Genomic DNA, 26,236 nt, shown 5'->3' with positions numbered 1-26,236 from the left:
TGCCCAGGCTGGAGTGCAATGGCGCAATCTCGACTCACTGCAACCTCCGCCTTCCGGGTTCAAATGATTCTCTTGCCTCAGCCTCACAAGTAGCTGGGATTACAGGCATGCGCCACACACCCAGCTAATTCTGTATTTTTAGCGGAGACGGGGTTTCTCCATGTTGGTCAGGATGGTCTTGAACTCCAAATCTCAGGTGATCCACCCATCTTGGCCTACCAAAGTGCTGGATTACAGGCGTGAGCCATTGTGCCCAGTTCTTTTTATTTTATACAAAAGCCACTGTAATGGTTTTACTTGTAAGTTATCTCACATTCTCAATGTGAAAATATTTAATAACTAGCTTTCTGAATCCTAACACATGCCCAAAGAGCTTTGATTCTAAAATTCCTAGTTTCTAAAATTCTGAGTGAATATTTTGTGGCCAATGACAGAAATACAGAAGACCATTAGTAATCATGAAAGAAAAGGCCAGGCGTGGTGCCTCACACCTGTAATCCCAGCACTTTGGCAGGCCGAGGCAGGTGGATCACAAGGTCAGGAGTTCAAGAACAGCCTGGCCAACTTATGAAACCCTGTTTCTACTAAAAATACAAAAAAAAAAAAAAAATTAGCTGGGTATGATGGCATGCGCCTGTAGTCCTAGTTACTCGAGAGGCTGAGGAGGGACAATTGCTTGAATCCAGGAGGTGGAGGTTGCAGTGAGCCAAGACCATGCCATAGAATGGGGGTAAGAGAGTGAGACTCCGTCCAAAAAAAAAGAGAGAGAGATTGAGAAAGAGGGAAAGAGAGAGACAGAAAAAAAAAAAAGCACAATAAATAAAAAGCTGGGCACAGTGGCTCATGCCTGTAATTCCAGCACTTTGGGAGGCTGTGGCGGGTGGATCACCTGAGGTCGGGAGTTCGAGACCAGCCTGACCAACATGGAGAAACCCCGTATCTACTAAAAATACAAAATTAGCCGGGCGTTGTGGCGCATGCCTGTAAACCCAGCAGCTTGGGAGGCTGAGGCAGGAGAATCATTTGTATCTGGAAGGCGGAGGTTGCGGTGAGCCAAGATCGCGCCATTGCACTCCAGCCTGGGCAACAAGAGCAAAACTCCGTCTCAAAAAAAAAAGTATTAAAACTGAAAGAGTTGGCTGGGCACAGTGGCTTACGCTTGTAATCCCAGCACTTTGGGAAGCCGAGGCGGGTGGATCACTTGAGGCCAAGAGTTCGAGACCAGCCTGGCCAACATGGCGAAACCATGTCTCTATTAAAAATACAAAAATTAGCTGGGCATGGTGGTACACACCTGTAATCCCAGCTACTTGGTAGGATGAGGCATAAGAATCACTTGAACCTGGGAGGCAGAGGTTGCAGTCAGCTGAGCTCTCACCACTACACTCCACCCTAGGTGACAGAGAGACTGTCAAAAAAATATATAAAAATAAAAATAAAAACAAACAAAAAAAAACTGAAAGAGTTTTCTTTGTGTAAGCATTATTAAATCCAGGAATTTAAAAAGAACTACACGTATTCATATTGACTGCACTGTAATAAGCTGTCTAAACATAATTCACGGTGTTAAAATTATTTCTCCTCTCTAGAAACCAAGAGTTTCCTTGTTAAAGTGTAAAATGAGATTTTGCCTACTTGTAACTCCTTGTTCTCACAGCTGAACTGTCACAACATGAAAACATTTTCCTACTGGTGAAGCTTTAGATAGCTATTTTTCTGATGAAAGAGTACAAAAGCAATGGAGTTTACTGACAATTCATACAGTATTCCACACCCTATTAGAGTATGACCACAAGCAAAGAAAATATGTTAACTCTGAAGGGAGGTGGGCAACAATGTTGTAAATGATTGTTGACTTCACTGAGTAGCCTGAAAATGCCCAAGACTGAAGTCTATTAGGTTCATAAGAGACTCAAGATTATAAAAGAATTGATTATAAGAAGTCTATTTCTTTGTCCTGTTGGGTGAGTCAAAGGTTAATGAGAAGTATACTGAACGAAACATCTCTTGTGTTTTTGCAAAGTATTTCTCATGCAGGATAAAAATGTAAGTGAAAAAGTATTTTAATCTAGTTAATTAACTCTTTTTTTTAAAAAAATAGCTTCACTGAGGCATAATTTATATGCCATAAAATTCACTCATTTTAAATATTCAATGATTGTTTAAAACTTTAGAGATGTGCGACCTTTACCATAATCTAATTTTTAGAATATTTTCATCACCCCAAATCCATTAATTTCTTGATCTACAGTATTTTCATAAATTCATAGAAGCCAATGATATCTAAGGCTACCTATATTCAAAGTTACACAAATTTCTTCAACTGAGCAATAAAAGTACAAAATGACCTCACTTTTAATGACCTTTATAATCAATCCTCTACTCTGGCACTAGGAAGCAAATGTTCAGGTGCTTTCTCTGAAAGTTAAACCATTCTAAGTATTAAGTTATGGCACACTGTCTTGGAAAGAAATTAATTATATTTTTGTTGGTAACACATTTCAGGCTGTTTACACAGCTGACATTTCTCAGCTGTACCCAATTCATGCCCTAATCTGAGGACTATTTTGTTTTGTAGCAGATGCCTCCACTTGAATGATTTCAATAAGTATAAAAACACCACTGCCTGCAACAAATACAGACTACAAGTACCAGCATTATGAGTTTTTATACTCCTAATGAAAGAGGTTTTATGACATATTATTTGGCCATGATATCCTCAGAATACTGGTTATAAGCCATTTTTGGCTAAATTCAAGCACTGGAGCTAGTGAATCTGCTGTGGCATCAGTTAAAAGCAGCTTGGCCCTAAACATCTTTGTTGTATCAAATCATGCAAGCTCAAGGCAACATCCTGCCAATGCAGCAACATTTGCTCTGGGGAGGTGTGGGCAGGCACCACTTCACAGGTTCTGGGACAAGGTGCAAATGGGAATAATGAGGCTAAAAGAATCAAGCCTCTTAATAGGGATTCCCTCTTGTGTTTGCTGTGACTTAAGAGCACCAAGTAGTATTACAGTCTTGGAAACAAACAGTTTTAGCTGCTTTCCATATTTTCCTATAGTAATTAGACTGCATGACAACTCTTTGGCAAAAAATTAAATGTTATAAAAACCATTAAAACATGGATCTCATAAAAGACCATGCCAACTCAATTCAATGAATTAGCACCTAAAATGTATAAGGCACTATTTTACAGGCAGAAGAATTGATCATATTTCATCAACTTTGCCTACCACTCTTGGAACTTGTACCTGATAAGCCAATTTCTGGTTTCTAAAAGGGTGGGGTGCAAAAGCAGTTGGCTTTTTCAACCCTGTGAAGCCTCACATTTCCAGAGTTTCTCTATTATCTTATGTCCCTGCTCTTAAACAAGACAATTATTTTTGCTTTAAACTTTGTATTATGAAAATTTTCAAACATATACAAAGGTTGAGAGAACAGTATAATAAACCCAATATACATATCATCCAGATTCAACAATGAGTGACAGATGCCTAATCTAAATTAGCTCTATCCTCACTCACTGTGCCACGCATGGGTTATTCTGAAGCAAGTCTCAGACACCACTTCATTTCTTTAAATCAGTCAATTCTTGCCTGTAATTGTAATCTGCAATTATGATCACTTTTTTTGGAGTTATCTTAATTATAATGTTGACTCATTTATTGAGTGTCTACTATGAGCCAGGTACTGTATTTATATTATCACTTATCTTCATAATAGTTCTGCAAATTAATGAGAAAATTAAAGCTCAGAGAATTTAATGATATGCTCAGGTCTTAATTATTTTCTTCTATTTCTTCTATATATATAATTATTTCTTCTATAATATTACTATTTCTTGGAATAACTTATTAGATAATACTAAGAACATTTCTGTTTTTTTAATGCCTCCTCAGGTAAACAGTAGACCATCATGTATGAACATTACTCTTTTATTTTTGTAAAAATAAATGTAGCACATTCTCTATCAAATTTCTCACTTAAGCAAGAAAAACAACAACAAAGAAAAACCAGAAGAAAACCACAAACACATCCCTATCCTTAACCGTAGATGACCAGCCAATAATTCTAATTATATACTATAATATCAATGCTGAAATCAGTTTTTTAGAAACAAATTTAGTACCTAAACCTAAAGAGTTTTTTTCTGGAAATGTTTATTAAAAATAAAGGGGCTTTTGTTTTTGTTTTTCAGATGGAGTTTTGCTCTTGTTGCCCAGTGGAGTGCAATGGCACAATCTCGGCTCACTGCAACCTCCCTTTCCAGGTTCAAGTGATTCTCCTGCTTTAGCCCCGCAGCTAGCTGGGATTATAGGCATAAGCCACCACGCCCAGCTAATTTTGTATTTTTATTAGAGACAGGGTTTCACCATGTTGGCCAGGCTGGTTTCAAACTCCTGACCTTGGCCAGGCACGGTGGCTCATGCCTGTAATCTCAGCACTTTGGGAGGCCAAGGCAGGCAGGTCACTTGAGGTCAGGAGTTCAAAACCAGCCTGGCCTACATGGTGAAACTTCATCTCTATTAAAACTACAAAAATTACCCGGGCATGGTGGAGGGCACCTCCCAGATACTTGGGAGGCTGAGGCAGGAGAACTGCTTGAACACAGAAGGTGGAGGTTGCAGTGAGCCAAGATTGTGTCATTGTACTCCAGCCTGGGCAACAGAGCAAGATTCCATCTCAAAAACAAACAAACAAACAAACAAACAAACAAACAAACTCCCGACCTCAGGTGATCCACCGGCCTCGGCCTCCCAAAGTGCTGGGATTACAGGTGTGAGCCACCATGCCTGACCAAAAATAAAGGTTTTGCTATTTTCTGATTATTAAAGTTTCTGATTTTTAAAATTTCATAATCCACAAAGCATTTTCTAAAGGCATAGTGTTTACATTGTAATTAGATTCAAGTAGCATCTACATAAATTGTCTTAAAACTTTTCTGTCTTCCACAAAGAATTATTTTATATTAAAATATACAGTGGTGGTGCTGGAAGAGGAGTGAACTGTAGTTATTATCCAGGCAGAAATATAATATTTACTAGAAAATATTGAAAGGTAATTCAATTCTTAGGCATAATCATTATTTCAGTATTGATCATTACAAGATGTTTATAAAGTTCCAATTTCTTTTTAGCCCTACTTATTTTAAAAATTAGATGTAACTTGAGATTTCCAGAAACATTCTCATTTTCACTTTTACTTTTTAAAAAATCTTAGATATCTGGTTAGACAAGCAAGTTTGTGGGGAAAAGTGGCCACAACTGAATTTCAGACGGCCTCCTTATATAGTGAAATTTACTCTCACAGAAAAGAGCAATAAGTGGAAATGACAAGAGATAGGAAAGGCTTCAAAAATTTACAATAGGAAAATCATTATAAAAAATATAATAAGGGTAAAAATGACAGGCTATTTTCTTCCAGCTTCTTACAGTAGTGAAATTTATGGGTATGTTTGAGATTAAAGTGCTATTAATATTAACTATAAAAATTAACTTTTAAGTGTCAGTCTACTATGAAAAAGGTAGTTTTAAAATTAAATACAATAATTGGCTTGATTTTGAAATATCTGTAATTTAGGAAAGAAAATGTTTTTGCCTTGAACATTTCATTAGTAGTATCTGAATATATTCTTCTCATCAAGAAAAAAATTAAGTCAAATCCAACAGCATCAAATTCTTGCATTGATACTGTAACATTACCAACAGAACGTTGACCTGCTTGGCTTGTGATATCTGTTCCAAAAGTGAACTCAAATTATTACAACTTCTCTTACTTTCACATTGTTTGGTTTAGATAATTATTTCCTTTTTTTTGAGATGGAGTTTCACTTTTGTCACCCAAGCTGGAGTGCAATGGTGCAATCTCAGCCCACTGCAACCTTCACCTCCCAGGTTCAAGTGATTCTCTAACCTCGACCTCCTAAGTAGTGGGATTAGAGGTGCCTGTCCCCATGCCCAGCTAATTTTTGTGTTTTTAGTAGAGATAGGGTTTCACTATGTTGGCCAGGTTGGTCTCAAACTCCTGACCTCAGGTGATCCACCCACCTCAGCCTCCCAAAGTGCTGGGAGGCGTGGGCCACCGTGCCTGGCTAGATAATTCTTTCAATGGAAGACTCAATGTATTTGATTGTGCTTATTATCAAAGTCAATTAGACTGAAAGTGGCAAAAGAGAAAGGAGGATATAAAGCTGAAAATATGACTGTCACTCACTGAGTCGTCTGTAGCAGAAGTTGGCCAGCCCTCCCACAATTGGTGGCGAACGGGTATACTTGTAAGGTCATACACATTTCTCTTTACCTATGAAAAGAAAGAGACAGGACAATTAAAATAGAATTTTCACATGACTTATAGTTTCCAATCAATTTATGAGACACACAATGTATTTCCTGTTTTCTTCTAGATTCAAAACAAGAATTTGAAACTATAAAAACCCAAGTCAAAAAATTTTGTAAAAAAGAACAAAACCAAACTTAAAAGCAGATTCTCAATGAAGACTAGATGAAGTAAGAGTTAAGAAACATCCCTCCTCCCTTGTTTTCAGCTCCTGGCTGGCTTCATTTCTTTTTAGTCAGAAAACTTCAGGCACCCAGTTCCCTAAGGGCAAAGTACAATGATGAATTTTTATAATTTATTTAATCGTTAAAATGTACAATGATTCAAAACCAAAAACATATTTCAAGTTTTTATGTGGAATAGTGAAGGGTAGTTTTATTACAGGGAAGTGGGGCAGGGGCGGAAAAACCTAAAATTGTCTTTACATTTTTAAAGTAAGTTTCAAAGATATAGAAACTTCTTATTAAAGGAGCACAGGGCCAGGTACAGTGGCTCACACCTGTAATCTTAGGACTTTGGGAGGCCAAGGCAGGTGGATCACCTGAGGTCAAGAGTTCGAGACCAGTCTGGCCAACATGGTGAAACCCCATCTTTAACTAAAAATACAAAAAATTAGCCAGGCATGGTGGTGGCTCCTATAATCCCAGCTACTTGGGAGACTGAGGCAGGAGAATCATTTGCATCCAGGAGGCGGAGGTGGCAGTGAGCTGAGATCACGCCATCGCACTCCAGCGTGAGCAACAGAGTGAGACTCTATCTGCCCACCACCGACAAAAAAAAAAAAAAAAAAGTAGCACAGGTTATTTTTTTGAAATCAATCCAAACTAAAAACTATTTCATGTAATATTTACTAACATCAGAGCTATAGGCCCTTCCTGAAAATTAAATACAAAAAATGCATTAAAGTTGAGAAACTACTTTTCCCAACATGCAACATTATACCTTCTACTTTGAAAGGGAAGGAGGTAAACTTATCAGAATAAACTGTTGGAAGGTTAAACTCTACATCAGCCAGTAATTAAGAAGTGTTGGCTGGGCGTGGCTGCTCACACCTGTAATCCTAGCACTTTGGGAGGCCGAGGTGGGTGGACACTTGAGGTCAGGAGTTCAAGACCAACCTGGCCAACACAGCAAAACCTTGTCTTTATGAAAAATACAAAAATTAGCCAGCTGTGGTGGCACGTGCTTGTAATTCCAGCTACTCAAAAAGCTGAGGCAGGAGAATGGCTTGAACCCAGGAGGCAGAGGTTGCAGTGAGCTGAGATTGTGCCACTGCACTCCAGCCTGGGCAACAGTGTGAGACTCTGTCTCAAAAGAAAATAATAAAAATAAAAATAAAAGAAGTGTTACTGGGTGTGGTGGTTCACACTTGTAATCCCAGCACTTTAGGAGGTCAAGGTAGGAGGATCACATGAGCTCAGGAGTTCAAGATGAGCCTGGGCAACATAGTGAGATCCCATTTCTACCAAAAATTAACATTAGCTAGGCATGGTGGCTCATGCCTGTAGTCCCCACTACACAGGAAGCTGAGGTGGGACGACTGCTTGAGTCCAAGAGGTTGAGGATACAGTGAGCCATGATCACACCACTGGACTCCCACCTGGCAGACACAGCAAGACCTTGTTTCAAAAAAAAAAGAAAAAAGCAATATGTCTCTCTTCAGGTTTTCTTTTCTATTTTAGTTTTTATTCACAAATAAATTAACGAATCATAACAATGGAGAGATTATCCATTTTAACTAATTCTTCAAGTTAATTATGGCACTATTATCCTACTGTATCAAATGAAGTTAGGATTGAAATGCTCCCTATCATACGTTCTATGTTAAGACTTGAGGCCAGGCATGGTGTCTCACGCCTGTAATCCCAACCCTTTGGGAGGCCAAGCTGCGAAGATCCCTTGAGCCCAGCAGATCGAGGCAGCAGTGAGCCATGACTGTGCCACTGAACTCTGGATGACACAGTGAGACCCTGTCTCAAAAAACAAAACAAAACCCAAAGACTTCAATAGATTCTCATACTTCAACAAGCATCATGCATTTATGTTTTAAAAATGCAGAAGCTTAAAGTATCATGTTGTCCAATTACAGCATTTTGTTTTCACATTACCCTTTCTTATACATAATCACATCTAAGTTACCATTCCAGTGAAATAGAGATACAAGTTCACTACGGAAAGGAGAAACAAAAAATAAAACAAAAACATAGAACTCATTCTATTTTTGCCTCTAATTCACACCTGTGGAAAAATGACTTAGTAAACAAGATCTGAGGAGCTTGGGAATGGCTTGATCTGTACTCAATTCAAACAAACAGGTTTTCTTTAGAGTTTCTTAGCAAATGGCTAGTCTACCATGCAATATTTTGTTTATAGTTGGTCACATTGTTTGGAAATTTTTATCAGTCATTATCAACCCAACAATTTAACCAAATGTAATTGGGTTAACGTCTAACCACTTTCACTAGCTGTTATTATTTTGTCATTTTTAAACATTAGCGTTCTTAACAAGAAAAGTGTTCCACAAACCTAGAGTGTTACATTAATAAAAGATGAAGGCTAGAAGAGGGAGTATGAGGAGTCTTTAGGCTTCAAGGCAAAAGAATTTCTTAAAACTATTTCGTAAAATAATTAAGAAATTATTACTTTAAAATAATTTCTTGAAATTATTTTTGATTATGTTATCTAGATATAACAAACTTTATCAGTTATTTTTGAAAAAAAGCAGGACAAATATTTACATCCTTTTGGAAAGGCGGCAAAGCTACTTTAGCATTGTAAAGTATACACAAATACTATGAGTATACAAACAAATAACTTTGGAGTGGGATTCTTTAAATTCCATCTTAATTCCAAAATACAACAATAAGGTATTATGAAATAAACAGTATTTTCTTCTTTCATTAACTCATCTGTAACTGCACTAAATTGAATAACATTCCTTTGCTATTCTAAGCCTGAAAAGCACGTCCTGGCTATAGTGTTATGTTGGTATAAAGCACAACGCCAGACTGATGTGCTGAACAAAAGTGATCAAAGTTAGAGTAATGTTAGCCATTGCACAAGTATTTGGCTTCATTGTTCTCCCCAGAATGACATCTGTTAAGCAACTTGTCATAGAATAAACTGGCTAATGCAGACAGAACTTGGCTGAGAGAGTCCCATGTAAAGCATATTAGGCTAATGTTTGATTGTTCCAATGCAAAGGCTAAATTCACAGAGTATTCTGAGTTTAAACTAAAAGAATCTTATGCTAAATCACAATCACTAAACAACAATTTAACTGAAAACAAATTTGTTGTTCAAAAATAATTCCATGCATACCAATGCTGTACATATGTAGATGTTATCAGTATGTGGATGAAGCACAAGTGATAAGATAGCAAAAGCATCAAAACAGTGGGGATTTTACTAATAGATTACAATTCCATTTTCTTTATTGATGATTATGTTTAATAAAAAGTTGAAATCATAATCCTGCAGAGAAGAAAGAAATCCAAAATGTACACAAAACAAATGTAAAAACAATTCTGAAAAAAGTTAGTATTCTAGGAAACCTAAACGATAAAATACAGCTTTGTATAAAATGATACAGATGAATTTAAAGTCATCATGGATCAGATGAAGGACACAGTTCTTTCAGAGGAGGGAAGATGAAGAAATAAGAGGAAGAAAGAGGGAGGGGAAATGGAGAGGGAGAAGAGGAGGAAGAAGCGGAAAGGGAAAAGGAGGAAAGAGAGAGAGAAGATGGAGGGTAAAGAGACAGAGAGAAAGAGATGATAGGGAAAGAAAGAGGACAAGGAAGTGAGAAAGACAGGAGGAAGGACACTAATTGATTGACTTGGGATTTGAGAGTACTTTAAAGAAGTAGAGAGAACATACACACACAGGCTGGGTTGCAGTGGCTGGCATGACCAGCTGCCAATATTGTGCTGCTTCTGATGGAGTTTCATCTTTAGAGTGTGTTAAATTCCAGTTAAGGACAAGTGGCACTTCACAGGGTAACATTTCCTAAGGGCTTTTTTATCTTACACATTTTTTGTTTTTGATCAGCATTGGCTCAAGATCATGCTGAACCTTCATAATCTCTTTAATTCTTGTTTTACATTAAGCTCTAAATCTATGAGATTTCAGACTCCTAAACTATGCAAATGTTTCAATTAGTTCAGAAGGAATTTAATAAATTCTTCGATTACCAGCTGAACATTAAAATTACATTACAAACTATATTGTATTTAGATCTAGAGTTCTGGATTGACAACAGATTTTCTAATTTGCATTCAAGTTTTTCTAAAGGTATAGTTTAATTTCTTCCATATTGTTTCAGATAAGACAGTCGTTTGCAACTGAGGAAATATATAAATCAGATTAACTTTTAATAGTATAGAATTACTGATTTGTTTCCTTATTATTTGTTATTGCTAATAAACACCTGTTTATATAGTATAATTAATATGAAAAACTAAGTAATAATCTCTACTTCAAACTTCATACTTCCTCAATGTCTGTGGAAATTTCAATGTTAAGCACAGCACTGGTGAAAAGATCATTTCATTATAACCTACTCAGTATAAAATTATAAAAGTACCTTTATAAGATATTTATCTCCCACTAACTTTTTTTTTGATTCATTTAAATTTTCAGTTTTATTTTTTAGTTAAATTTCATCAGAATTTCTTAGGAAAGTAATTCTTAGGAAAAGTTGCTCTGCTAAAGGCTAAACCGTGAAGCTCAGATTAGTCTCAAATAAGTTGTTCTAAACTATTTAAATTGAAAAATATAAAATTTAGTAGATAACATTCTCAGTTATAAAACACCATTCCTTGTGAGCTAAATATCAATCAAACTATTGAAAAACTTTTAGGGAATTTTAAATGTCATTCAGATATTATTCTTGTGAAAGCAAACTAATAAAAAAGTCACAAAGTTTGAGGTGTGGCAGCATACCTTGAGGCAGAGAACTAGATTTATTTATTTATTTATTTATTTATTTTTTTTGCTGAGACAGAGTCTTGCTCTGTCGCCCAGGCCAGAGTGCAGTGGGTTCTCGGCTCACTGCCAACTCTGCCTCCGGGGTTCAAGTGATTCTCCTGCCTCAGCCTCCTGAGTAGCTGGGATTACAGGCGTGTGCCACCACATCCGGCTAATTTTTGTATTTTTAGTACAGACAGGGTTTCACCATGTTGGCCAGGCTAGTCTCGAACTCCTGACCTCGTGATCTGCCCACCTTAGCCTACCAAAGTGCTGGAATTACAGGCGAGCTACCTTACCCAGCCAGAGAACTAGATTTCTAATCCTCATTCTGCTCAACTGTTACTGTGGAAAAATTGGTGGAGCCTTTCTGAGATCTCACGTACTCCATCTTAGAAGAGAATAAAACATGATCATTTCTGATTTTCAAAGATCCAAAATGTTATTATTTCATGAAAATACTAGACTTAATCCTAGGTAGAAGAAAAGAGGTGCTAAATATATACAAGACGAGGAAGTAATGAGAGAAAATTTAAAATCATTAATGCTAGAAAATGGAGAAACAATAGGATAAATATAACAGAGACATCAAAAAGAAAAATGGCAAGTAATTTCACATGAGAAATAAAGATAATAAGCATTTTCGTGGTTTTTTTTGCATGATGAGTCTTAGTATTTACTTTTATTACACTTTTTAAAAAACACTAATAAATATTTTCCCCTTATGAGATCTCATTTAAAAATAAGGCCTGTCATACTGGTTTCCCAGAAAACTATTCTATCAACCTAATGTCATCAGAGTGGTTATATGATTTTGCCAGAATGCTACTAAGTGATATAGTTTTCAAGTTTTATTAATTTATCTCAACATTTAACATTTGTTGAAATCTGGCCCACAATTCTTCACATATCAAACATTTTGTTATTGCAAAATATGAAAACAAAATGTTCAGTAATCAGCATTTTAGTTTCTGGATTTTCTGAATTAAGATACTATGGCACTTTATAGTACAGCCCTTACAAAAAAGTACTCTGAAACTACAGCCATCCATCTCATTCTTTTATCATTCTTAGAAGAAAAAGGACTCCGGTCATATTAAAACCTGAGTTTAGACCAAATTTTAAATATATCAAACTTAAGCTCCCAGTGCATCACATTATCAGATGTTCTGGTTAAGAGTCTGTTAAATAACCACATTGAGCAAATAAGTATTTGTATGTGTGTGTGCTAAATCAAAATAACGCATACAAACTAGGCTTAATTCCAGTATCCTAGCAATCACTGGTGCTCTGAAAGGCTTATAGTTAAGAAAGCAATCACTTCTGAATCAGAAGTGATTCAGAGTGCGTTCTGAACACATACTTCATATCTAAGGCCTTTTTTTCTCCTCTTTTAAAAATTATTGTATACACGTTGCAGTTGCACATGGATTTGTTTTACTAAGATGCAAGTTAAAAACCTCCTTAAAATCCTTTCTGAACAAAAAACGTTTGAAACCGGATGGTGCAAGGGGAATGAGAAGGTGGCATCAGTAATCAAATGTTAATTAGCAAGCTTTTTTTCCCCCCCCAGGGCTGGCCTGTGTTGGAGAATTCAAATCAGAAATCAATGCTCTAAGTGTTTAACTATTACTTCTTCTCATTAACCATTAAAAAGACCAAGCTATTCTCTCCTCATAAAAACAGTAACTGGAGACATTTCTTTTTCTCAAATACTATCTTTCCAGAAAACAACGAAGATCTGTTTCAAGAAATCTATAAAAATGAAGTTGCTTTCAATCAGGCTTTGAACTGACTGTATTCTGCAGTTTTAAAAAATCTTTTGGCTCTAAATGAATTCTTCATTTTAATAACTGTAACTTAGTTTTGCTTTGTACCATACTTTAAAAACTTATTTCAACTCTTACTTGGCTATAAAGAAATTTGACAATTGCCTTTCTAAGAGATTACTAGGATGATGACAGTAAAGTTAATCAAATATGGAAACTAATTTAAATGTATTTAATTGGAGATGGATTTTGGCCATCCTGAAACACTACCCAGGATAAGATTTAACACTTCCATGGGTAACATGGTTATGTTCATAATTTCCAATACTAAAAGTCTGGTGTGGGTGAAAGCAACAATTGCAAAGTTAGATATTAGTTAAATAACAACTAATAACCACACATTTATTAAAATGAATTTGTATCTTTTTTTTTTTTGAGACGGAGTCTCGCTCTGTTGCCCAGGCTGGAGGGCAGTGGCGCGATCGCAGCAGCAAGCTCCGCCTCCCAGGTTCATGCCATTCTCCAGCCTCAGCCTCCCGAGTAGCTGGGACTACAGGTGCCTGCCACCATGCCCGGCTAATTTTTTGTATTTTTAGTAGAGATGGGGTTTCACCATTCACAGGATGATCTCAATCTCCTGACCTCGTGATCCGCCTGCTCAGCCTCCCAAAGTGCTGGGATTACAGGCGTCAGCCACCGGGCCTGGCCGTGAATTTGTATCCTTAGTAAAAGGTCAAACCTGGATTTTAAGATAAAAGACAATTCCTTTTTTTTTTTTCCCAAGCTGTATAATTTTTATTCTTATTTTTCTATTCTTTAGAGTTTTAAGAAATTTATTCTTTTTTTTTTTTTTAATACTTTAAGTTCTAGGGTACATATGCATAACGTGCAGGTTTGTTACATATGTATACTTGTGCCATGTTGGTGTGCTGCACCCATCAACTCATCAGCACCCATCAGCTCATCATTTACATCAGGTATAACTCCCAATGCAATCCCTCCCCATAATAGGCCCCGGTGTGTGATGTTCCCCTTCCAGAGTCCAGGTGATCTTATTGTTCAGTTCCCACCTATAAGTGAGAACATGCTGTGTTTGGTTTTCTGTTCTTGCGATAGTTTGCTGAGAATGATGGTTTCCAGCTGCATTCATGTCCCTACAAAGGACAGACACAAACTCATCCTTTTTTATGGCTGCATAGTATTCCATGGTGTATATGTGCCACATTTTCTTAATCCAGTCTGTCACTGATGGACATTTTGGTTGATTCCAAGTCTTTGCTATTGTGAATAGTGCCACAATGAACATACATGTGCATGTGTCTTTATAGCAGCATGATTTATAATCCTTTGGGTATATACCCAGTAATGGGATGGCTGGGTCATATGGTACTTCTAGTTCTAGATCCTTGAGGAATCGCCATACTGTTTTCCATAATGGTTGAACTAGTTTACAATCCCACCAACAGTGTAAAAGTATTCCTGTTTCTCCACAACCTCTCCAGCACCTGTTGTTTCCTGACTTTTTAATGATTGCCATTCTAACTGGTGTGAGATGGTATCTCACTGTGGTTTTGATTTGCATTTCTCTGATGGCCAGTGATGACGAGCATTTTTTCATGTGTCTGTTGGCTGTATGCATGTCTTCTGATAAAAGACACTTCCTAAAGTGCTAAGAAAATGTTCATAGATGAGAAAAGCTAAACATACTTCACAAATTAAAAAGAAGCTAAATTTTAGGAGCTTTCTGAAAAACAAAAGTTTATAGAAACTGTGGGCCGGGCGCGGTGGCTCAAGCCTGTAATCCCAGCACTTTGGGAGGCCGAGACGGGCGGATCACGAGGTCAGGAGATCGAGACCATCCTGGCGAACACGGTGAAACCCCGTCTCTACTAAAAATACAAAAAACTAGCCGGGCGAGGTGGCGGGCGCCTGTAGTCCCAGCTACTCCGGAGGCTGAGGCAGGAGAATGGCGTAAACCTGGGAGGCGGAGCTTGCAGTGAGCTGAGATCCGGCCACTGCACTCCAGCCTGGGCGACAGAGCCAGACTCCGTCTCAAAAAAAAAAAAAGAAACTGTGAAGTTGCAGGAATTAAAATTATAACTGAAAAAAAAAGGTTAATTATTTTTCTTTTTTCTTTTTTTTTTTTTTTATTATACTTTAAGTTCTAGGGTACATGTGCATAACGTGCAGGTTTGTTACATATGTATACTTGTGCCATGTTGGTGTGCTGCACCCATCAACTCGTCAGCACCCATCAACTCATCATTTACATCAGGTATAACTCCCAATGCAATCCCTCCCCCCTCCCCCCTCCCCGTGATAGGCCCTGGTGTGTGATGTTCCCCTAGGTTAATTATTTTTCTACAACAGTGGTTCTTAAAGGGTGGTGGCTGGACCAGGTATTAGTACCACCTGGAAACTATTAGAAATGCAAATTCATGGGCCCCACTACAGACCTAGTGTATGGAACACCCTGGTGCCCAGCAATCTGTCTTTTAACAAGCTCTTTAGGTAACTCTTATCAAGCTAAATTTTAAGAAGCATTGCTTTTTTTTTTTTTTTTTTTTCAATTTTAATTTTTTTTTTTTTGAGATGGAGTCGCTGTCACCCAGGCTGGAGTGCAGAGGCACAATCTCAGCTCACTGAAACTTCCGCTTCCCAGGTTCAAGCGATTCTTCTGCCTCAGCCTCCCGAGTACCTGGGACTACAGGCACATGCCACCACACCTGGCTAATTTTTGTATTTTTTTAGTAGAGACAGGGTTTCACCATATTCACCAGCCTGGTCTCGAACTCCCAACCTTGTGATCCACCCACCCTGGCCTCCCAAAGTGCTAGGATTACAGGTGTGAGCCACCGCGCCCGGCAAGAAGCACTGCTTTAGAATGTGCAAATAATATACAGGCTCTTCCAGATAGCCATGCCTCTGGAGTTTACTGATACTAAAATTCTTTGAACTCTGCCTAAGGTGGCCAGTCACTTTTGAGAATAAATATAATTAATAACGATTTGTTGCAGAAATTCTAAAAATGTTGCAATTTCATTTGGATGATGTGATTTCACTAGCCTAAGAAATTAATGAGAGAAGATACTACCTCTTTTTTTTTTTTTTTTTTGAGACGGAGTCTTGCTCTGTAGCCGGGGCTGGAGTGCAGTGGCCGGATCTCAGCTCACTGCAAGCTCCGCCTCCCGGGTTCACGCCATTCTCCTGCCTCAGCCTCCGGAGTAGCTGGGACTACAGGCGCCCGCCACCTCGCCCGGCTAGTTTTTTGTATTTTTAGTAGAGACGGGGTTTCACCGTGTTCGCCAGGATGGTCTCGATCTCCTGACCTCGTGATCCGCCCGTCTCGGCCTCCCTAAGTGCTGGGATTACAGGCTTGAGCCACCGCGCCCGGCCGATACTACCTCTTTACTACAGACTTCGTTGCATTCTTAGTTTAATCTAAATTTCTGTTAATTGAAAACCTGTTAATTTTTTTTTTTTTTCCTCTGTCACCAGGCTGGAATCTCGGCTCACTGCAACCTCTGCCTCCGGAGTTCAAGCAATTCTCCTGCCTCAGCCTCCCAAGTAGCTGGGATTACAGGCGTGTGCCACCATGCCCAGCTAATTTTTGTGTTTTTAGTAGAGACAGAGTTTCACCATGTTGGCCAGGATGGTCTCGATCTCTTGACCTTGTGATCTGCCCGCCTCGGCTTCCCAAAGTGGTGGGATTGCAGGTGTGAGCCATTGCGCCCGGCCAATCTTTAGTTTTTCTGTCTCAAGCTTAAGTGTGACTGCTTCCTGGTCATGATACATATTTGGAACTTGCAGTAAACCTGCAAACTCACAATAAATGACCTATTGGTCTCACTAAACAAACTTGGAAGATATCTATCTATGTCAGATAAACTGAAGAAATGTCCCTAACCACCAGAAAACTATGTTTGAGCCATATAAAAAACTAAACAGAAGTCCGGGCGCGGTGGCTCACGCTTGTAATCCCAGCACCTTGGGAGGCCGAGACAGGCGGATCACCAGGTCAGGAAATCGAGACCATCCTGGCTAACAAGGTGAAACTCCGTCTCTACTAAAAATACAAAACCGAAATTAGCCGGGCGTGGTGGAGGGCGCCTGTCGTTCCAGCTACTCCGGAGGCTTAGGCGGGAGAATGGCGTGAACCCAGGAGGCGGAGCATGCAGTGAACCCGGATCGTGCCACTGCACTCCAGACTGGGCGACAGAGCGAGACTCCGTCTCAATAAACAAACAAACAAACAGGTTATGTTTTCCTTTCGTAGGATAGCTGAAACAAGGCCCAAAAGAAAAAGGTTAGTTTCCTAACAGTCAGACAAGACCCTGTCACAAAGGGCAATATTTCCTCTGTACACTTTATGGAAACAGGGAACAAAACTTTTCCAATTATTTAATGGCCCAGTAAATAATATGAAAAAAACATTTCTTACAGCCTGCAATAAATAAAATAACAATCACTCAATAAAGGCTCTTAAAATCTCATTTAAAAATCAAGTAAATTAATCAATTTATAATTCTTTTCAGGAAGGAAAACACCAATTAAGCCCAAAGACAATTTTAGAAATAACTGAAGCAATTATAGGAACATTTTTAGGAATTTTACTTTAACCTAACACCATTTTGTGAAATTCAATTTTATATAATACTTTAAAGATTGGACACATAAATCAAGAAATACTGCAGACCAGAAATGTTTTGATTTTTAAATCTGAGTTTTAGTAGATAACCTGATACAATGTCAGAAGCAATGTACTAATCTTAAAGACATGATCATAACTGCAACCAAATATTTCGCTATAAGGATATTCATTGCAGCCTTATCATCACACAAAATCATATCAAAACACAAAATTGGCATAATATAATATCCAATAATAGAATAAATAAGATACCGTGCAGTTATTAAAGTGATGAACCAACATCAACAAAGCAGAGCCCAGGGGTCAAATCCAGTCTACTGTCTGTTTCTGTCCATAAAGTTCCACTGGAACACAGCCACATCCATTTGTTTACATATTTTCTCTGGCTGTTTTTGCACTACTAAGTTAGCAGAGTTAAGTAGATGCAACAGAGACTGCATGGCCTAAAAACCCTAAAATAGGAATTATCTGTCTCTTTCCAGAAAAAAACTCTGCTGATCCCTAATGTGGAAGAATATTTGGTAATATAAAAAGTTGTTACACGATCTTTTTAAAAACCAGGTTACAAAATAATATGAATCTCTGTTTAAGTTATGTGTGTATACCATACGTACGCTTAGAAAAAAGATCAGGCCAGGTGCAGAGGTTCACGCCCATAATCCCAACATTTTGGGAGGCCAAGGTGGGCAGATCACTTGACATCAGGAGTTCGACACCAGTCTGGCCAACATGATGAAACCCTGTCTCTACTAAAAATACAAAAATTAGCTAGGCATGGTGGTGCATCCTGTAATCCCAGCTACTCAGGAAGCTGAGGCACAAGAATTGCTTGAACCTGGGAGGCAGAAGTTGCAGTGAGCCCAGATCGTACCACTGCATTCCAGCCTGGGTAACACAGCGAGACTCCATCTCAAAAAAAAAAAAAAAAAAAAAAAAAGACCAGGTGATCTGCCTGCCTTGGCCTCCCAAACTGCTGGGATTACAGGCGTGAGCAACTGCGCCCAGCCGTCCACTGGACACGTTTTTGTGTTTTTTTGAGACAGTGTCTTACTCTGTCACCCAGGTTGGAGTGAAGTGGGGCCATCACAGCTCACTGCAGCCTGGATCTCCTGGGCTGATGAGATCCTCCCAACTTAGCCTTCTGAGTGACTACAGATGCATACCACCACACCTGGGTAAATTTTTAAACTTTTTGTAGAGAGGAGATATCATTATTTTGCCCAGGCTGGTCTCAAACCCCTGGACTCAAGCAATCCTCCCACCTCAGCCCCCTCAAAGTGCTGGGATTACAGGTTGTAAGCCACTGTGCCCGGGTACCGGACACTTTTATAACTATAATGTGTATGAATCTTCTATGAAACCATTTGCACTTAATTCTAAACAGTGGTCATTAAGTAGTAACAAGTGAGTGGGGCGCAGTAGCTCACGCCTATAATCCCAACACTCTGGGAGGCTGAGGTGGGCGGATCACCTGAGGTCAAAAGTTCGAGACTAGCCTGGCCAACATGGTGAAACTCCATCTCTACTAAAAATACAAAAATTAGCCAGGCATGGTGGCACACATCTGTAATCCCAGCTACTCGGGAGGCTGAGACAGGAGAATTGCTTGAGCCCAGAAGGCAGAGGTTGCAGTGAGCCGAGGCCACACCACTGCACTCCAGTCTGGGCGACAGAGCGAGACTCTATCTCAAAAACAACAGCAGCAACGAGAACAACAAAAACTAGTAACAAGTGAGAGTGACCAACTATGGGCAAAGCCCCTGTTATGAAAGCAAATGAGCCTTTTCACAGCTGCTGCGCTGCAATGGATAATGCAGTTATAGTCTGTCCACTTTGTACTTTTAAGTGATGAAGAGGAAGAACAACAAAGCCAGTAACAATAACAATAGCAACTTGTTACTGTTTCAACAATTGAATGCTTCACAGAAAGGTAGCAGAGTTCCTGGTATCACACACATCAGGGAAAGATGGTAAGATAAAAAAAACTCCAAGGAAAATGAATCAAGGAAAAAGAAGAGCATGTTAAAATAATTAATTTTTTTTTTTTTTTTTTTTTTTTTTGAGACAGAGTCTCACTGTGTTGCCCAGGCTGGAGTGCAGTGGTGCGATCTCGACTCACTGCAAGCTCCGCCTCTCGGGTTCACGCCATTCTCCTGCCTCAGCCTCCCAAGTAGCTGGGACCACAGGCACCCACTACCACGCCCAGCTAATTTTTTCTATTTTTTAGTAGAGACAGGGTTTCACCCTGTTAGCCAGGATGGTCTCGATCTCCTGACCTCGTGATCTGCCCGCCTCGGCCTCCCAAAGTGCTGGGATTACAGGCGTGAGCCACCGCGCCCAGCCTAAAATAGTTAAATTTTATCATGAGAGTTACCAAGGCTCTTCCTCTTACACTTTTGGCCAATGCCTTCTGAGTCTCCTTCACCCCTTACATTAGTAAGGATTTTGGCTGGAATAAAAGAATATGAAGATATTCACACTATGGGCCTGCTATTTCTACTTGGCTAATGGACAGTAAATCAATTATGCCCTATCCTGTTATTCCAGTTTTCCCTCTCTCAACAGTTGGGCACTCTTGCCAACTCCTCTTCTATGCTTTTGATCTGGACAAGTGAAACTCTTATCAGAAACAGTTAGCTGTGTCTTATTTGTAACCTCTGTAAGTTCTAAACTAAAAAACTGCATCTACAAGGAAGACAATTTACCAGTGCCATTAATCTACTTTGCCCACTTGTTTTTTAAAGAATTGTACTTCCTTTTTAATTTTATTTCATGTGAGTTAAAAAACACAAGTACACACATGCACAAACACATACAAATTAAGCTACTTGCCTAAATGTCATTCACTTAGTTAATATTCAGAACAATAATGCAGATTTTTAAAATTCTTAGTCCATTTTCCTTTTCTTCAAGAAAACATTTTTTTTTCCTTAAAGAAAAGACAATTGCTTCTACAGCAAGTTTCAAACTTTAAAATGCTGACAATGTTAATGCTTTTGGCAAAGAACCATCTTTATATTTTGATAATGACTATATCCTTTCCCACTCTGGTAGCACCACATTGATGCTCAGACATGATGTGATGTTTATGTTTGCTTTGCTGTTTTCTGTTGCCCATCCAGGTCTTTGCCTTTCTCTGAGATGTGAAAAAAGTGGTGGGAACCATCAGCAACAGAACCTCAGTCTATAATCAGGTCTCTCATAATTTTATCTTTTCTAGTTAACAAAAAAATGCAAAAAACAAAGACAACAAAGGGACTTAGTGTTGGGGTCTGCCATGAATACTAAAGTGGCCTGGGGGTGTGGCTCATCAAGTGAAAATAAACCATTCAAGTCATCCACATCAAGAAGAAAGTTTGGGAACAACTAGGCTAGTGTTTGCATTTGGGGCCCTGGAGTCAGGAGAGTTACATTTCCCGTCTCTCTGCATAACTAACGCACCAAAGACAACCCACTTAACCTCTCCTTTAGGAAATATTAAGTAAGCTCCTCCAAAGAACTGCCCTGAGAGATACTTAAAAGTGTGTCTGGTCAGGTTATCTGATTCTAACTTGCTACTCTGCAAGATCAGCTTTCAGCATTACTCTCAGAGATTTGTAAGTGGGAGGGCAGAAAGCCTGTCTTAAGGAAAGTGGCTGCCTTGCCCATGAGCAACGTTATAAGAGTAAAGTCACCAAAATTACACACCTAGTTAAGTTTAGGTGAATATAGTAGAGTTGGAAAATGGCTCCAAATGACAATTTAATTAACTCGTACCAAATGAATTGACACTATGAAACAAAGTCTAATACTGCACACCAAACCCTAAGAACTGATGCTGCCAATGCTCAAAAGCTCCATACGACTGGCCTTTAATTAAGAAAGTAAAACCTAACCCAAGGATTCACTGTTAGGGCTAGCTCTGAAATGTAGATATAGCTATTTTAGAAAGAAAATACGGGGAATAACTTAGCAATCCCACTTAATGTATTATTAAGATCAGGAAAAAAAATTTAACCACATGATTCATTAAATAAGCAGGCATTCTGAATAAACTGCCTTAAGTCTCCTGTTAAAAAATTACTCCTATTTATTCATTAACAAAGCTATTCCTTAGCTCATCCCTGCCATAACCTGCTCTATTCAAAACCATATGGGAAAGGACATTAAAAAACCGCCACAAACCATGGACTTCTGGTATTAGTGCTACACACAGTATACCCCTATTCATTATTCTACCTCCCTTGTTTAATCTATCATTAAGATTCAGTGACCCTACACTAAATTTAAAGCAGATCCTTCCTTCCTCCCATGCCTAAATTCACATACTTTTCTAGTTGGGGATGCCCTCAAGTATTAACAACTCTACGGGGTTTCTCTAATCTCAGCTCTGAACTATGTCATGCTATAGAACCAAGAAATTGCCGTTTTACATCTCTAACTATGGAGGCTTCCATAAAAAAAAGACCATATAATTTACTTAATAAGATAAAGGGGGGAAAATCACCATTTAATAGGTAGTTTTTCACTGTACATGGTAAAAGACGCACATGGAGAGACAGTGTCATAGATTGTGTTGTCTTAAAAATGAATAATACCTAAAGGCATTACTTCGACTGTATTCATCACAGAACTTAAAAGTTTTAAGGGAAAATTGTCAGATGTTGACTATCTTAATGGAACAACAAAGGGAAAAAAATGTTGATTTAAACATATAGCTGATTAAAAAAAAAACTGGGAGAAAATAAAATTTCAAGAAAGCGAAAGTATTTCTAGGACATATGAAACTGAATTATCAAATTACAAACAAAAACTCTAATGACACTGTAGCAAAATAAAGGATAAGTAATTGTGTATGTAATAATCTACAAGAGCAAACAGAATTTTCTATGAAGATAGAAATGTTCTTTGTGCTGTCCTATATAGTGGCCACTAACCACATATGGCTACTGAGCACTTGAAACATAGCTAGTCCGACTGAGGGATAAAATTTTAAACTTTAGGCTGGGTGCAGTGGCTCATGCCTGTAATCCCAGCACTTTGGGAGGCTGAGGCGGGCGGATCACCTGAGGCTGGGAGTTCGAGACCAGCCCAACCAACATGGAGACACCTCATCTCTACTAAAAACACAAAATAAGCCAGGCGTGGTGGTGCATGCCTGTAATCCCAGCTACTTGGGAGGCTGAGGGAGGAGAATCACTTGAACCTGGGAGGTAGAGGTTGTGGTGAGCCAAGACTATGCCATTGCACTCCAACCTGGGCAACAAGAGCAAAACTCCATCTCAAAAACAAACAAACAAACAAACAAATTAAACTTAAAAAAATGTTTTATTTATTTACATTTGGAGCAGCCAGAGGTGGGGCAGGGGAGGGACAGGGTATCACCCAGCTAATTTTTGTATTTTTTTTTTTTTGGTAGTGATGGGATTTCGCCATGTTGCCCAGGCTGGTCTCGAACTCCTGGATTCAAACAATCTGCCTACCTCGACCTCCCAAAGTGCTGGGATTATAAGCATGAGCCATGGTGCCTGGCCAGCAATTTAAGTTTAAATTGCCATTCACAGCTAGTAGTGGCCCTACTGGACAATATGTTGATATTACTTAAGAAAGTAGAAAATATAGAGCAACATAAAAACATACTATTGATAAACTAGATACTTACATGCTTCACTTCATTCTTATTTCATTATAGTCCTTGAACTATAAAGGTAGAAATACTGCAGTTAAATTAATTCTTCAAAATTATACTTTTACTGTTTTTAATGATGTTACTTTAAAGTAGTCTAAGGCGGGGCACAGTGGTTCATGCCTGTAATCTCAGCACTCTGGTGGCTGCGGTGGGTGGATCACTTGAGTTTAGCAGTTCCAGGCCAGCCTGGGCAACATGGCAACACCCCATCTCTATAAAATACAAAGATTAGCCAGGTGTGATGGTGCATACCTGTAGTCCCAGCTACTTGGGAGGCTGAGGCGGGGAAATTACTTGAGCCCAGGAGGTGGAAGATGCAGTGAGCTGAGATCCCACCACTGCATTCCAGCCTGGGTGACAGAGTGAGACTCTGCCTCAAATACATAAATAAATAATCCCAGCACTTTGGGAGGCCGAGGCAGGCAAATCACTGGAGGTCGGGCGTCCAAGACCAGCCTGGCCAACATGGTGAAACCCTGTCTCTACTAAAAATACAAAACTTAGCCAGGCATGGTGGTACAAACCTATAATCCCAGTTACTTGGGAGTCTGACGCAGGAGAATCTCTTGAAACCAGGAGGTGGAGGTTGCAGTGAACCGAGATCATGCCACTGCACTCCAGCCTGGGCAACAGAGCAAGACTCCATCTCAAAAAAAAAAAAGGTAAGTTTGACTTCCATAGCTGCCACATGATGTAACCTACGATCTAATTCTTCATCAATCCATACATTCACAAAACGATTACTTGAGCATGATTACAGTGAATTAGATGTTACTGTAATAGATGTTAACAATATACCTGGCAGTTTTTTATTTAAGAGGGTGAGGATTCAAACTTAATCCATTTTTTTGGGTCAAGATCCTTAATGTATTCACATACTAGGTTAGCAGCAGGTATAATGGATATTACAATCAATACCAGTCTCAGATTCAATACCTTATTTATTCATTAAGTACCTATTGAACACTTTAATTTTTTTATTTTTTTGAGACGGAATCTTCCTCTGTCACCCAGGCTGGAGTGCAGTGGTGCCATGAACATATTAAATTTTTATTATTTACTTTTAGAGACAGGGTCTGGCTCTGTCACCCAGACTGGAGTGCAGTGGCAAGATCAAGGTCACTGCAACCTTGAACTCCGGGATTCATCTGATCCTCCTGCCTCAGCCTCCTGAGTAGCTAGGACAGGTACATGCCATCTAATTTTTATATATTTTTTTTGTAGAGAAAAGGTCTCAATATGTTGTCCAGGGTGGAATTTTGTCTTGTTTTGTTCTTTTTGAGACAGAGTCTTGCTCTGTCACCCAAGCTAAAGTACAGTGGCGCAATCTCGGCTCACTGCAACCTCTGCCTCCCTAGTTCAAGGAATTCTCTGCCATAGCCTCCCAAGTAGCTAGGATTACAGGCACCTGCCACCACACCCAGCTAATTTTTTATTTTTTTTGTATTTTTAGTAGAGACGGGGTTTCACCATGTTGGTCAGGTTGGTCTCGAACTCCTGACCTCCTGATCCGCCTGCCTTGGCCTCCCAAAGTGCTGGGATTACAGATGTGAGTCACTGTGCCCAGCCCCAAGGCAATTTTTTTTTTTTTTTAATTGTACCATGACACGTCCCTAAAAACTAAAACTGGAAAACTTTGTTCTTTTTCTGTAAATCATCCTCTCTTCCCTCACTTCTTGCCAAAGAAATTGTTACTCACACTATTCACTTACTTGGCTAACTCTTCCTTCACATATTTGGGAGACGCTTTAGTTCAACTAAATAATCATAAATCCCAAATTACTGTCAGGTACAAATTAATAAAGTTTGCTATAGTGATAGCTAACTCAAAGGGATATTTCAGAGATTCTGATCAAAGATACCTTGCCTTCAAACACAGGTGGGTGTTGTTTATGTTTCTGTGCAAGTGAATAGATACTGTCATGCATTCCAAAATAAATGGCAACTGCATTTGATCATATTCTATTTTTTGGCATGTTTTACTGCATTATGCCAGTAATAAGTAAATTTGAGGTTGTCTATCCTTGAAAATTGTCACAGCCTGGCAATCATGGCCAATGAAAGTCACTTATTTCAGAGCATCATTCTCTCAACTCCCCAACATTATCATTCATGCTTCATGTCCTACATTGAAAAAGAAAAGATGGGAATAGTTATTGCTAGAGCAATGCTAAACCCCTGTCACCTTGTACTATTTTATTTTATTTTATTTTATTTTATTTTATTTTATTTTATTTTATTTTATTTGAGACACAGTTTCACTCTTTGTTGCCCAGGCTGGAATACAGTAGCGTGATGTCGGCTCACTGCAACCTCCACCTCCCAGGTTCAACCAATTCTCCTGTCTCAGCCTCCCAAGTAGCTGGGATTACAAGTGTCCACCACCATGCCTGGCTAATTTTTGTATTTTTAGTAGAGACAGGGTTTTGCCATGTTGGCCAGGCTGGTCTCGAACCCCTGACCTCAGGTGATCTGCCTGCTCAGCCTCCCAAAGTGCTGGGATTACAGGTGTGAGCCACAGTGCCTAGCCAGACCTTGTACATTTTCAAGTAAATATGGTAAATTTTCTCTATGTGTATATATTAATGGTTCTTCTTTCTTCCGTTCAACAAACATTTATTGAGTGCTTCCTTGAGTTCCAGACTCTCTGACAGTCACTAGAGCAGCAGTCAAAAATGTAAATTTCTAGAGCAGCCCAGTAAGTAACACAAATGAATGAAATGTGATGGGCAAATGGCATTCAGTCTTTGTTTCAAGGATACAATATTGGAATGTTAGGGACGATGGCAAATTAGAAAGCGTGTCCTATCCAAAGAGGCAGATGCTGCTCCAGACTAGCTG

The 26,236-nt window shown here is 38.9% G+C and overlaps 1 protein-coding gene across 4 annotated transcripts in view; it reads right to left on the bottom strand.

Moving 5' to 3' along the window:
- FAF1 (Fas associated factor 1) overlaps positions 1-26,236 on the bottom strand; it is a 506,656-nt gene that overhangs the window by 206,017 nt on the left and 274,403 nt on the right. For all 4 annotated transcript variants that reach the window (XM_073007304.1, XM_037999795.2, XM_037999798.2 and 1 more), the window contains one exon: positions 6,217-6,303. In XM_073007304.1, coding sequence (XP_072863405.1) covers positions 6,217-6,303 — 87 coding nt within the window. The remainder of the gene's footprint in view (positions 1-6,216; positions 6,304-26,236) is intronic.

This window comes from Chlorocebus sabaeus, chromosome 20 (genome assembly GCF_047675955.1).
Source record: "Chlorocebus sabaeus isolate Y175 chromosome 20, mChlSab1.0.hap1, whole genome shotgun sequence".
NCBI classification, from domain to species: domain Eukaryota; kingdom Metazoa; phylum Chordata; class Mammalia; order Primates; family Cercopithecidae; genus Chlorocebus; species Chlorocebus sabaeus.
This window is presented reverse-complemented; position numbering and strand designations above follow the sequence as displayed.